The 13,908-nt window shown below is 43.7% G+C and overlaps 1 protein-coding gene across 4 annotated transcripts in view; it reads left to right on the forward strand.

Annotated features, from left to right (window-relative positions):
• The window catches only part of MYO1B (myosin IB), a 137,365-nt gene extending 123,770 nt beyond the window's left edge, over positions 1–13,595 (forward strand). For all 4 annotated transcript variants that reach the window (XM_077917358.1, XM_077917364.1, XM_077917370.1 and 1 more), the window contains 4 exons: positions 3,129–3,261; positions 3,961–4,113; positions 5,237–5,364; positions 11,924–13,595. In XM_077917358.1, coding sequence (XP_077773484.1) covers positions 3,129–3,261; positions 3,961–4,113; positions 5,237–5,364; positions 11,924–12,047 — 538 coding nt within the window. In that variant the 3' untranslated portion in view covers positions 12,048–13,595. The remainder of the gene's footprint in view (positions 1–3,128; positions 3,262–3,960; positions 4,114–5,236; positions 5,365–11,923) is intronic.
• The last annotated feature ends 313 nt before the right edge of the window (positions 13,596–13,908 follow it).

A 13,908-nucleotide genomic window follows, 5' to 3' on the forward strand; every position in this document is an offset into this window, starting at 1 on the left:
ATTTGCTAGGAAATCCTACTTATCTCTACTGGCAGATGCTGCCCGTTGCAGGCTTTCACAACTTTGCTTATCTCCATGGACTTGCCCAGAGAGCTTATATTACATGGATTATTGGCTTAATAAAATATTTCTTCCAATGGCTTTACATCTGGAAAATTGAATCTAAGTTGGTTAAGCACACTGAACATGCCGCGTACAAGGCTATCGAATTTAGGTACTGTGTAGGTTTCAAATGGATGTTACATAAAATCTCAACTTTTTTTATAAAAAAACAACAACTTTATGCCCATCCTCATTTCTCCCATGCCAAAGTGCAAGAGAAGGGATTATTGAAACCTAGGAATGAAGAAGCTTTCTAGGAGATGCCTCATCGTTTTAAGATTACACACTTCCCAGGAGTGTGTTGTGTTGTATGTGTTTGCATCTTCGTGAGGCCTGCCTGGTATCAGTCAGCAACTCGCACAAATATTCTGAAGAAGGGATTTATTGATTTCTTTATTAAATTAAAACCTCACATTCTAGGAAACCTCTGTGGGTAGCAGGGACTGATAGATTGTGGAAATGTAGATCCCTGCGTGACGACTGTGGAAAATGCAAGTTTCATGCTAGGGATTATTAGGGGAAAGGATTGAAAATAAAACTGTCAGTTCAGTGATGCCCTGGGAAAAGGCACAAAGAAAGGAGCAAGACCTCTGTGAAGAAAGACCACATCCATATACATTGAAGCTCCTAGTGTAGTTTATGGCGAAAAAGGGACAACACAATACAGTGGTGCCCCGCAAGAGGAATGCCTCGCAAGACGAAAAACCCACTAGACGAAAGGGTTTTCCATTTTTCGATGCGCTTTGCAAGACGATTTTCCCTATGGGCTTGCTTCGCAAGACGGAAACGTCTTGCGAGTCTTGCGATTTTTTTCGCTTTCCCCCCCTTTTTCTAAGCCGCTAATAGCCTTTTAGCCGCTAAGCCTTTAATAGCCGCTAAGCCGCTAATAGCCTTTTAGCCGCTAAGCCGCTAAGCCTTTAATAGCCGGTAAACCGCTAATAGCGCTAATCCGCTAAGCCGCTGATAGGGTTGCTTCGCAAGACGAAAAAACCGCTAGACGAAGAGACTCATGGAACGGATTATTTTCGTCTTGCGAGGCACCACTGTAGTGGTTTATAAAGTTACATATGGTTTGAAGGAATTTGAGATTTCTCCTCTCGTAATCTAGATCTTGGAGGTCATCCGGTGAAAATTAATTAGTGGGTGATGCAGGAAAGACGTAAGGAAGGACTATTTTGAACACAGCCCATAATTAACTTAAGACGTGTGTTCGGATACCACTCAGGTCTTTTTTCACTTTGGTATTCAAACAAGCAGCCAAAGTTAAGTTCTTTATCTTATCAGTTTCTTAGACAGGTAGGAGCCAGTCGTCATATGTTTGGATGAATCTCAGGCAGCACTCCTTGTTCCAGACAGGGGTACACACAGTTCATATTGCTTAAGCGTTGTAAGAAATGTCTTCTTTTTGTAATTAAATATATGTTGGGTGTCTGTTTTGTTAGGAGAGTCCTCTGACATAGTTGTGGATTAGACTTCTGGGCTGCATGCCTATAGGGCTATGTGTTCCTCTCACTGGGTTTTGCTCTCGGGGTTTGTACCCCAGTCTCAGTTTCCCAGATGACGAAATGTGTCTAAAGTAGCCAGAAGTGGTAATTGTTACATCACAAATACACATGTCACACACAGCTGGATTTCCTATGACGCAAAGAACTGAGGGGCAGATCTTAATTTTTCCTACTGATTATAATGTAGAGGCATGGCTCCCTTAATAGTAGGGGGGAATTGAGTGTACAGTGGTACCTCGGGTTACAGATGTGTCAGGTTACAGCCACTTCAGGTTACAGACTCTGTTAACCCAGAAATAGTACCTGGGGTTAAGAACTTTGCTTCAGGATAAGAACAGAATTCACGCGGCGGCAGTGAGAGGCCCCATTAGCTAAAGTGGTCCTTCAGGTTAAGAACAGTTTCAGGTTAAGAACGGACCTCCAGAACGAATTAAGTTCTTAACCTGAGGTACTACTGTACAGGAAACCCAGAAATCCTTCTTCAGCCTAGGAAAATTCTGGGGGCTGAAAATCTCATCATTCCTTTCAGGTTGACTGTAGGAGCCAGCAAAGTTATCTTCCAACCCTGTAATAATAGTGGTGATGATGATGATGTTGACTATAACAACAACAACAACAACAACAACAACAACAACAACAACAACAACAATTTATTTATATGCGTCCCATCTGACTAGGTTGCCCCAGCCACTCTGGGCAGCTTCCAGCAAACTATAAAAAACACACATAAGAGAACTTTGTCAGCATCTCCCATTAAATTCTCCCTAAACAGCTCAGGACCACAATACCTCAAGGACTGCCTCCCCACACATCAACCAACCCAGACCCTTGACCATAATCTGAGGCTATTCTTTGTGTGCCTCCTCCATGAGAGCTCCAGAGGGTGGCACCACAAGAAAGGGCCTTTTCTGCAGTGGCTCCCTGCTTGTGGAATGCTCTCCCCAGGGAGGTTTGCCTGGCACCTTCATTGCATGTCTTTAGGTGTCAGGTAAAAACATGAGAAGAGAAGACTCCCTGGAGAAGACACTGATGCTGGGAAAGATGGAGGGCACAAGGAGAAGGGGGTGACAGAGGACGAGATAGTTGGATAGTGTTTTCGAGGTTACCAGCATGAGTTTGACCAAACTGCGGGAAGTAGTGGAGGACAGAGGTGCCTGACGTGCTCTGGTCCATGGGGTCACGAAGAGTCGGACACAACTAAACGACTAAACAACAAAACAACAAAAACATTCCCCTTCTCCCAAGCCTTTTGATAATTACTGGGTAATTACTGGACAATTAAACAATCTATGGCCTTTTAAACTTGGGGGGTGGGTGGGGTGTATTGTTTTTCTTTGTTACTGTGTTAGATATTTTTCTGCTTTTATATTGTAATCCGCCTGCTGATTCCCGGATAAAGGGCAGTATAGAAATTTCATTAATCGCCAGGCAAGTGGCTGTTTACAAGCTTGACTAAAAGTGTGCCAATGGAGCCATTTTATGAGCTTTCTTCATCTCTTTCTTTCTCTTGTCTCCCTCCAGTGTTGGGCAGCCTTTCCAAGGGGCTTACCTCGAAATCAGCAAAAACCCCAAGTATAAGAAACTAAAGGATGCCGTGGAGGAAAAAATCATCATTGCTGAAGTAGTAAACAAAATCAACAGAGCAAATGGAAAGGTAAAAAAAAAAAAAAAAGTTATACCCAATGAGATTCACTTTTTGTTCCCTTTGACTTATTTTACATAAGCTTATTACTGTGTGAAGCAAAAGCAAATTTTTTTTTGCTCTTAATAATCCTGTATCCCCAGTGCTAAGGGTCCTTAATTCTAGTTTGCCTTATTTTAGAATAGCTATTCCCAATCGTGATGGAATGTTCAAAGCGAGACTTGTGACTTATCCTGTCCCTAGTTAACTAGATCCTTATTCCCATTTCCGTAGCCATTTTTTAATTCATTCCCCCATTTCAAGATCGCTAATTCATTTGGAAAGGGTGGCCCTTTCGCCACTGAACCAAAATGGCTGCTACTTTTATCACGTAGACTTGAAAAATCTTGGTACAGTGGTACCTCGGGTTACATACACTTCAGGTTACATACGCTTCAGGTTACAGACTCCACTAACCCAGAAATATTACCTCAGGTTAAGAACTTTGCTTCAGGATGAGAACAGAAATCGTGCAGCAGCGGCAGCAGGAGGCCCCATTAGCTAAAGTGGTGCTTCAGGTTAAGAACAGTTTCAGGTTAAGAACAGACCTCCAGAACAAATTAAGTACTTAACCCGAGGTACCACTGTACAAGCCAGACCTTGTTGCATTGCTTCTTTAATAGCTACCCCTATGTATTAGCCCCGTGAATAATCCCTGTCGTTCTTCCTCAGTGCACTGCTAGGATTTTCTTGCTCACAAAAAACAACGTGCTGCTTGCCGATCAGAAATCAGGGCATATCAAATCAGAGGTTCCTCTAGGGGACGTCACTAAGGTGTCCATGAGCTCCCAGAACGATGGCTTCTTTGCTGTGCATCTCAAAGAGGTAGGTATGAAATCCTGTATAATATGAGCAAACGCTTCATAATTCAAAACTCGTGATGGTAGTAAATCACAGCCTATACAGAATAAAATGGGAATTTTCTGCTATCCCGCTATCTGCACACTGTATGTGCAGTGATGTTTCCTTTGAACTGGCACCCTCAACTATGAGTTTACTATACTTTCAGCCCCTTCCCTATTCCCCCCCCCATTTGAACAACATATAGCAACAATAACTTGTCCAGTGGTACATTCCTCTAAAGTTTCGTATATACTACGTACAGTGGAAACTCTGTTTTCGAACGTAATCTGTTCCGGAACTCTGTTCGACTTCTGAAATGTTCAAAAACCAAAAATCAAAGTGCTGTCAGCAAAGTGAATGGTGAAACTGGGAAAACGCGCTGCAAAAGCTGTTCAACTTCCGAGGTGCGTTCAAAAACAGAAGCATTCACTTCCAGGTTTTCGGCGTTCGGCTTCCGAAACATTTGGCAGTTGAGACATTTGAAAACCGAGGTTCCACTGTAGTACATAATAAGTTTATCTGTGTATCATAAATTTTAAAATGCTGTCCACAGGGATCCTTGTGTTGTGGGCAGAATAAAAGTATTCGTCTCATTTGTAAAGGAAAAGAAGCAAAGCACGTTTCACCAAAAATGTACTTCCTAGAAGTGCCTTCTGTGCAGAGTAAGACGCATTCCAAATATTATTTAGCCAAACTTCAATTGGGATTTCAATAGATTGTTTCCAGTACTGGGCTTTGGTTAATTGGGCTGCTGATAACAGAAAAAAATGCTATGGGCTTATCCACACTTATCCTTTGCCCTATGCTTTCCAGGCACAGCTCCACACTTTAAAGTTCCTTGTTCGAGTGCTCTTTCCCCCCACTCACTTTCCCTGTGAAAACCTGCTCTCTAAAGCTGAAGCGCAGCAAACAGCAATTCAGGTGTTCCAAGGATTGCTGTTTGCTCCAAATCAGCTGCAAAGAGCTGGTTTTCAGGAAAGCTCCGGGGCAGGAAAAAATAGTGCCAGGAAACAGAGCTCTAAAGCTGGGAGAAAAGCTAAGTGCGGATAATCCCTGTTTGAATTTGGATCAAATAATAATGTGTGAGTTTCCTTTTCTGTCCCAGGGATCTGGAGCAGCTGGGAAAGGGGACTTCCTGTTCAGCAGCGATCACCTGATTGAAATGGCCACGAAGCTTTACCGCACCACGCTCAGCCAAACTAAGCAGAAGCTCAACATTGAAATATCCGATGAGTATGTCCTGGCATTTGCCCACTTTAAACAGCTTCTGCTGGGAGAATTTGAAATGACTCTAAATGAAAAGATTGAAACTGATTTAATAATATGAAAACAAACTGAAGGTTAAAAATATGAAGGCTGATGAGAAACAAACTACAGTGGTGCCTCGCAAAACGAAATTAATCCGTTCCGCGAGTCTCTTCGTCTTGCGGTTTTTTCGTCTTGCGAAGCACGGCTATTAGCGGCTTAGCGGCTATTAGCGGCTTAGCGGCTATTAACGGCTTAGCGGCTTTAAGAAAAAGGAAACAAACTCGCAAGAACTCGCAAGACGTTTCGTCTTGCGAAGCAAGCCCATAGAGAAATTTGTCTTGCAGAATGACTCAAAAAACGGAAAACCCTTTCGTCTAGCGAGTTTTTCGTCTTGGGAGGCATTCGTCTTACGGGGTACCACTGTACCATGGAGAGACAGGGAAAGCATGTGGAAGCAACAGCCTTGAAACTGTTTAGTGAGGGGGCCACCACAGCAGCGGCCACACTCTGCTCTCCATTTCCCCAACCTGCCTGACTACAGTTGTAAGTCTGGGAAGCCAGTGTTAGGACTCCTCCCTACACTAAGATAGTTTTCAAAAAGAACTTCATTTATCCCTTTGCTGCCTTATCCAGCATTGCTCCCTAACAATATTCAAAGCCTGCCCACATGACATGGGTCCATGGCCCATCTGGTTGTATGATTTGGATCTTTGGGTCTCTCTCTGCTATTTGAGGAGAGACACACATTTATGCTTTTAAAACAGTCTTTTCAAGAGTTATTTCTTAGCCCCAGCTTCATCTTGACAATTTGACTGGCACTTAGTAATGTGTGGAACATAATTGATTCCACTGCATGAGCAGTTTTCTTACTCTTCCTTTGAATAAGAGGCGATAAAATCAGAGTCCCCTAGTAATCTTGGTGTGTGTTCTTGTAAAACGGGGGTCTTATGCATTCCATTACTTTCTCACCCGTTTATTGCTATAGAATTACTTGCTCACAGGAGGGTCTGGAAAAAAGGGAGACTTGTGAATTTTCAGATGACTTATTTTTGGCGTAAGCTGAATTGTCAGCGCAGATGGTGTTTTGGAGCCCTTTTTTATGCAATAGGAGGGGAAAATGCATTTAATCTACTAGTAAACCATAATTGTCGATAGCCTTTGTTTCCAAAGGTGCCAGACTTGACCAAAATTAAATCTGTGTGTGCTTGGTAAATATTTAGCACACTGGATGATTCTGCTTAAAGCAATTTCAATAACACTTACGTGATGTAACCCTGCAGGTCTGTTTCCTACTGATGCAAACAAGGCCAGACTATGGTAATCCCTAGTGTACAACTACTTGTGTTCGCATTTGTGTAGGTAGGGGGACTGCTAGTTCTACAAACCATCGAAAAGGAGGTATACAGGGCTCGCAGGGAGCATGTGAGCTTATGGTCTTCAAACGCAATTATGGTTGTGCTTGTATGTTGCTCCTTTAGTCTAGCAATGACATATGTTTGTTGTACCTTGGTTTTTCGAACAGCTTAGTTCTCAAACGTTTTGGCTCCTGAATGCTGCAAACGTTCCAGTTCCAGTGATTGTTCCAGTTTGCGAGCTGTTTTTGGAAGCCAAACGTCCAATGGGGCTTCCACGTCTTCTGATTGACTGCATGAGCTTCCTGCAGCCAATTGGAAGCCGCGCTTTGGTTTCCGAACGTTTTGGAAGTCAAACGGACTTCCGAAACGGATTCCGTTCGACTTCCAAGGTACGACTGTATTACCAGGTGTCCCTTTGGGGCAGAGGGATTGAAAAGAAACTGAGGAGCAGTGCTCAACACCTTTAATTGGGACTACTGCTCTGCCCCTAGAAACTGCATGAAAGGTGATGATGCATTGGAGCTCAGAATATTAGTTGTGGGGCACTGCAGCTCAGGGACAGACCATGTGCTTGCTTGCAGAATGTCCCAGGTCCAATCCCCAGCCTCTCTGGGTAGGGCTGAGAAATATTCCTACCATGATTCCCTGGAGAACTTAGCGTAGACAATACTGAAGTGAACAGACCAATGATTCAACTTTGTGTAAGGCTGCTTTCATGAGCTGGGGGCCATCAGCCACCAACAGATGAGGAAGGTGTGTTAGGTTTCTCTACATTGGCTTACAGCTGCGTAACAACTACCACCATCCATAGCTAGCAGGACCAGTGGTCAAGGATAATTGGAACTGTACAGTCTTACCTTGGTTGTCGAATGACTTGGTTGTCAAACGTTTTGGCTCCCGAACGCCGCCAACCCGGAAGTGAGTGTTCTGGTTTGCAAACGTTCTTTGGAAGCCGAACATCCAATGCGGCTTCCGATTGAGTGCAGGAAGCTCCTGCAGGCAATCGGAAGCCGCGCCTTGGTTTGCGAACATTTTTGGAAGTCGAACGGACAACTAAGGTACGTCTGTGTTCCAAAAACAACCAGAAACCCAAGTTTTGGAAACACTGGCTTAGAGCAGCTGTCGACCTTCTTCTATGCATCATTATTTGTTGTGGTCCTTTCCTTGCAGCCTTTCAGAAGGTGGAGCGTGCTGAAAATATGAATAAACATTGCTCGCTAGGACTTTATGTAGTTAACTGGTGTTTGGGACAGGATTGGTATAACCCTGCTGACCATTAGCCACAGTTTTCCAGTCGCTGGCTGACGTGCCATTTATGTATTTATTTAATCAGTTATTCCTCTCCTGCCTTTCCTAATCCATCTAAAGTGGATTACATGTTACAGTGCTTTTTTTTAAGTTTTAAAGATGTGATTTAGTTGAGGGGGAGAGAGAGAGAGAGAAAGAGATGCAATCCATCACCAATGATGGATGGGGCTCTGCACTCTAAATGGCTGACCACTTTTGCCAGAAGGTTTTAGGGGAAGGGAGTGAGTGGATGGGAGTTCTGGGCTAATGGCTCATCAGGGACTCCCAACTGGGTAGGTGGAAAGATGTACTCTGTAGAAGCTCTGAAAAGATCAGGCTCCTTCGTCCCAGGAGCTCTGCAGTTAGCTTGATTTGTGGCTTCTGGTTTAAGGCAAAAATCCTTTTGAAGTGTGCTAAATCCCTGTTGGAAACCTCGCTTAAGATAAAATGCTGGAAAGAGAGACTGCCTCTTCTAAAAGGTGGCGTGCTTTCATGCTTTGTTACCAATGGGATCTGTCAGTGCTAAATGCTGCTATGATGTTTATCTTTATTGTTTCTGGAGCTGCTGTACTGAATGTGGAGGAGGGGAATATTCAGTAACACTTAAACGAATGGTTTGCAAGCTACTGGGAATTTAGCCTAGCCATTTGGGCGTAGGAAAGCCAAGAGTGGGGTGGGGGTGTCCAAGAATTCAGTTACACAACTTGGACAGGGCTGAGTAGGAAATAACGTGGTCACTGTGAAGAGCTGAATAATATGAAAATGAGGGGTCTTAGAAATTAAATGGATTCAGATAAGCCCTAAATTATCATACAGCAGATATGTGGGAGCCAGGGCCCAGATGTAGCCAGTTCTACCCTACCCGACCAAGATGTTTCTTAGAAGCTTGATTTTACCTTATTATTTTTAACGAAGCCTTTAACGAGGCTGAGAGAACCCTCCATATGTGATTGTGCAGTTTGCCTTGAAGAACATTCCTTACATGCAACAAGGATGTATCAGAATGTTGTTTGAAAAGCAAGGCACTGCCGACCCAAAGTTAAACTGTTGATTTCAACTGGAGAGGGTTGGACACATGCCTTGCTTCCTCGTTGCAGTAAATGTGGTCTAAAAAGTGATTAATTTTGGCTGAATTGTGCCCATGGTGGTTACTTTTGTAGGACAGGGCCTGGTGTGTCGAGCAAAGAACCATTCAGTCTATCAGCAGCAAGGGAGAGGGACATTCTGATGGGAGCAGCTAGAAGGGAGGAGGGTTGAAATGGGTAGGAAGAAGGGATCAGGCTTTGGAAATTACATTGGAGCTGCATGGGACACAGGTGGCACTGTGGGTTAAACCACAGAGCCTAGGACTTGCTGATCACAAGGTCGGCAGTTCGAATCCCTGCGACGGGGTGAGCTCCTGTTTCTCGGTCCCTGCTCCTGCCAACCTAGCAGTTCGAAAGCACGTCAAAGTGCAAGTGGATAAATAGGTACCGCTCCGGCGGGACGGTAAACGGCATTTCCGTGCGCTGCTCTGGTTCGCCAGAAGCGGCTTAGTCATGCTGGCCACATGACCCGGAAGCTGTATGCCGGCTCCCTCGGTCAATAAAGCGAGATGAGCACCACAACCCCAGAGTCGGTCACAACTGGACCTAGTGGTCAGGGGTCCCTTTAACTTTACCTTACATGGAAATAGTAGGCATATACGTAGGAATACTTTTTTTATGGATCTCTGTGGGTGGTTAGACACATGTGGAAGCAGGAACAGTGATTCAAATGGTTAGCCAACATTGTGCCCTCCATATATTGTTGGATTCCACCTCCCATCAGCCCCAGCCAGCATGGCCAATGGTGAGAGAAAATGGAAGTTGTAGTCCAACAACATTTGAAAGGTACCACATTGGCTATCCTTGGGTGAAAGAATCTGTTGAGGGCCGGGGGTGGGGACTGTTTCTGAATTGAGGGATTTGGTAAGAGTAGTTCACAAACAGGACCAGGTTAGGTAGTACCCCTTAGAGTACACCTCATAGGAAAAGTGGACCGTTTGTGGAAAATGTGGGCTTTTCAACTTCGTTTACTAACTCTGCCACCCTCCGAAAAGGTTTCTTTTTATTTGTCAGAATTGCTTTGACTTGACTTTAGAGCAGGGGTCAGGAAACTTTTCCAGCAGGGGGCCGGTCCACTGTGCCTCAGACCTTGTGGGGGGCTGGACTATATTTTGAAGGGGGGAAAAGAATGAATTCCTATGCCCCACAAATAACCCAGAGATGTAGTTTGAATAAAAGGACACATTCTACTCATGTAAAAACACGCTGATTCCCGGACTGTCCGCGGGCCAGATTTAGAAGGCAATTGGGCCAGATCCGGCCCCTGGGCTTTAGTTTGCCTACTCATCCTTTAGGTAAAGGTAAAGGTACCCCTGCCCGTACGGGCCAGTCTTGACAGACTCTAGGGTTGTGCGCTCATCTCACTCTATAGGCCGGGAGCCAGCGCTGTCCGCAGACACTTCCGGGTCACGTGGCCAGCGTGACAAGCTGCATCTGGCGAGCCAGCGCAGCACACGGAACGCCGTTTACCTTCCCGCTAGTAAGCGGTCCCTATTTATCCACTTGCACCCGAGGGTGCTTTCGAACTGCTAGGTTGGCAGGTGCTGGGACCGAGCGACGGGAGCGCACCCCGCTGCGTGGATTCGAACCGCCGACCTTTTGATCGGCAAGTCCTAGGTGCTGAGGCTTTAACCCACAGCGCCACCCGTGTCCCACACACCCATCCTTTAGAGGATTAAAAAAGAAAGACATCAGCGAATACATTAGCTAGCAAAGATTGCATGACTTGAGAATAGAGAGCAGTCAGTTTGCAGTGAGCAATTAAGACTTTGCTTTCTTCTGTCTTATGCAGAAGGAGGAGGAATGAGTGTCTTGGTATCTTCCTTGTTCCATGAGACTCACCAGGCGGGGTGGGTGGAATGTGTCCCATTTTGACTCCATTATTTCCTCGCGTCAAGTGTGGCAGGGAATAAATATATCTGTACTCAATGTGCTGGAGGCTGGGATACAGCTGAAAATCATTTTGCGATTGTTTCAGCCGGCAGTAGAATTTCCGGCACACCATATTGAGCCAATCTTGATCGTAAAGCCAAATTGTGACATTTTGTATTTATTCCAGTGCCTGCATTTTGATTTTATTTTTGTAAAAGCACGCTAAGTGCTGAAGGGCAACACAGTAAGTGTGTCAGCCAGGGTTTTCCCCACTTTCTTTACTTTCCTCTGTATGATTGTCTCTGCTGTACTCCGTGCTCTGGCAACTTTCCAGATTGGATTATTGCAACACACTCTACGTGGGGCTGCCCTTGTAGATGATTTGGAAACTTCAGTTGGTCCAAAACAACTCTCAAAATATAAAGATTTCTTTAATCATATAGCAGCCCTAGTATTTGCTTTTTAAAAGACATTCTTCTTGTCTGCCCTCAACAGTAATATTTCTATTTTTTTTAAAAAAAGCAAACATTTTGTATTTGTTTAAAAACCAGTAAAAATTTGTTTTTTAAAAAAGCAAACAAAAGTATCTGGCATTTGCAACCCGTTAATAACCCGTTAACAGAATGTACAACCTTCCTCACTGCCTGGTATAAGCAAATTTTGGAGGTGGCTCACTCACTTAGCACTATGGAAGATAAGCAAAAAGGGGGAGTAGATTTGCAGTGAGTTACTGGGTAGGAATATCCAACACTGGCCATATTCAGGTCCACTGATTTTAGCATGTCTTCTCCAAGTATGATTAACGTGAGATAATCACCTTCTATTTTATTGCTAATATAAAGAGGGCTTGTGATGTGCTTACACTTCTTTGCTTTCTCCTTGCTGCTGCAGCCAACTGGGACGAACGCCATACCAAACTGAAACCTGTGTTTTTGCACCTCCTAGGTTCCTCGTTCAGTTCAGACAAGACAAAGTGTGCGTCAAGTTTGTGCGGGGCAACCAGAAGAACGGCAACGTGCCCACTTGCAAGCGAAAAAACAACCGGCTTCTCGAAGTTGCTGTACCTTAATTTATGCATGCACTCTCCCTACAATTCTCCATAATGGTGCAATTTTACACATTTGGCAGGGGGGTGGGGTGGGATTTGAGGGAGGGGCAGTCTGCTAAAAGGTGCGACTAACTTATTGACCACCACCCCTTTTTGTTTAGTTGTTACAGCTTTTGGTTGATTTTTATATACAGGCTTTGTGTGCTGACAGCATATTATAAACAGAAGGATGCCTTGTCGCATATAATTTCTGTGGTCATGCCTTACTTTTTAACGCCGCATATCGTAAACCCCGTACGCTTTCATGGCCCATTCCTCATATTTATTCTTTAGAGCAGAATCCTTTGCAGCAGGCTATATAGACCCATTTCCTCCCAACCCTATTCTGTGGCAGAGCTCAGTCCAAAGGGTTAATCATAAACCACGACTGGAGAGTCTGGCAGAATTCTGGGGCTGCTGCAGCTACCTTGTTAATTGCAAACAGCACAAAGCACCAAGTAATCTGATCTTTAATGGAATATGTGGGGCAGGAAACCCTAATTCTGCAAAGCAGAAGGAATGTACGACTGCATATGTAGCAGCTGCATATGGTTTTTTGTTTTGTTTTATTTACAGTGCGGGTGGGGGAATCCTAGCATTCTGCTTCAGACTTTTTAATTGTCAGCTTTTAATGACTTTGTAAGACTAGGAAGCAGAAATGAGTCCATTAAAGAGGCAAGAAGTGCGTTAAACGGTTAACAATAGCCACACAACAGCGCAAGGCATCTCTTTTGTTCTCTATGGGGTCTCCCACCCCTCTTTAAAAGGACCCTTCAATGTTTAAAACTCCTTAAAAAGCAGTTGTTTGCATGGGGAAACGAGAGGGCAAGGTATTTTACACTACGTGTCAAATGAAGGGATAGAGGAATTTTCTCTCTCTCCCCCAGATGTTGGCATGCGTGCTGTACAATGTGCAATAAAGCATTCATACAACTTGTGAAAATTATTTATAATAACTTCTGTGGGTAATAAAAGAGGAGAGATCCTGCATATTTGTTGTGAGGACTTAAGTTAGGCTAGTTCTATCTTAATGTTGACGTTACCACTTTGGAAGAAGGGGAAATCATTTTGGTGGGGAGGTATGATGTACATAAATTTGATATTAATGATAAATAATTGTTTTAATTCTGTGCTGTTTGGTACTCTTGTGATAACCATATTTTTGTATTTCAACCAGTTTTATATAAGTTTGTGTGCCTGATATGTAATGTGTGCACAGAAACACTTTACAATCAAGAACTGCATTCTAAACTTCCTGAATGGAGATTGCAGCTTAAAGCCTTGTATAAACCAGGAGAATTAGCGGAACGCATTGATTTATGGAGTATCGTTTTCCAGTGTTTAGACAGAAGTTAGCTAAAAGAGATTGTTGAATGTGACTGTTTGACTTGTTGATGTAAGGATGGTTTTAGATCTATTGTATTCTCAGACTGATGCAAGAACTTGCCGCCAAGGAAAGGTTTCTGCACAATATGTGCAATGCAAAAAACAAACAAACCCAAGTATAAATAAAGAGAAGCTTTGAAGCAATGGCTTGTCGTGTTTGGCCTTGGGTTATTTATCAGCCATCAAATACGTACTTTTTTTAAGAGTGCAGAGTAGAAGAATTAACGACAGCAGATCTATTGATAATATAGATCCCCCCCCCCCCCGAATGCATTTCTTAAATAGAAATCTTCCTGCATCTGTATTTCCATCCCATTTGATCTTTGGTGAAGTGGATTCAGAAGAGCTTTTAACCACTTGAGCTGCTGCTTCGTATTAAATGCAGAAAACCCAAACTTACACAGCTCATATTAAATAGTAGCTTCACCATCTGAACTAAGAGGATTCTTCCGATATA

The sequence above is a fragment of the Podarcis muralis genome, chromosome 1, assembly GCF_964188315.1.
Source record: "Podarcis muralis chromosome 1, rPodMur119.hap1.1, whole genome shotgun sequence".
In the NCBI taxonomy this organism is placed as follows: domain Eukaryota; kingdom Metazoa; phylum Chordata; class Lepidosauria; order Squamata; family Lacertidae; genus Podarcis; species Podarcis muralis.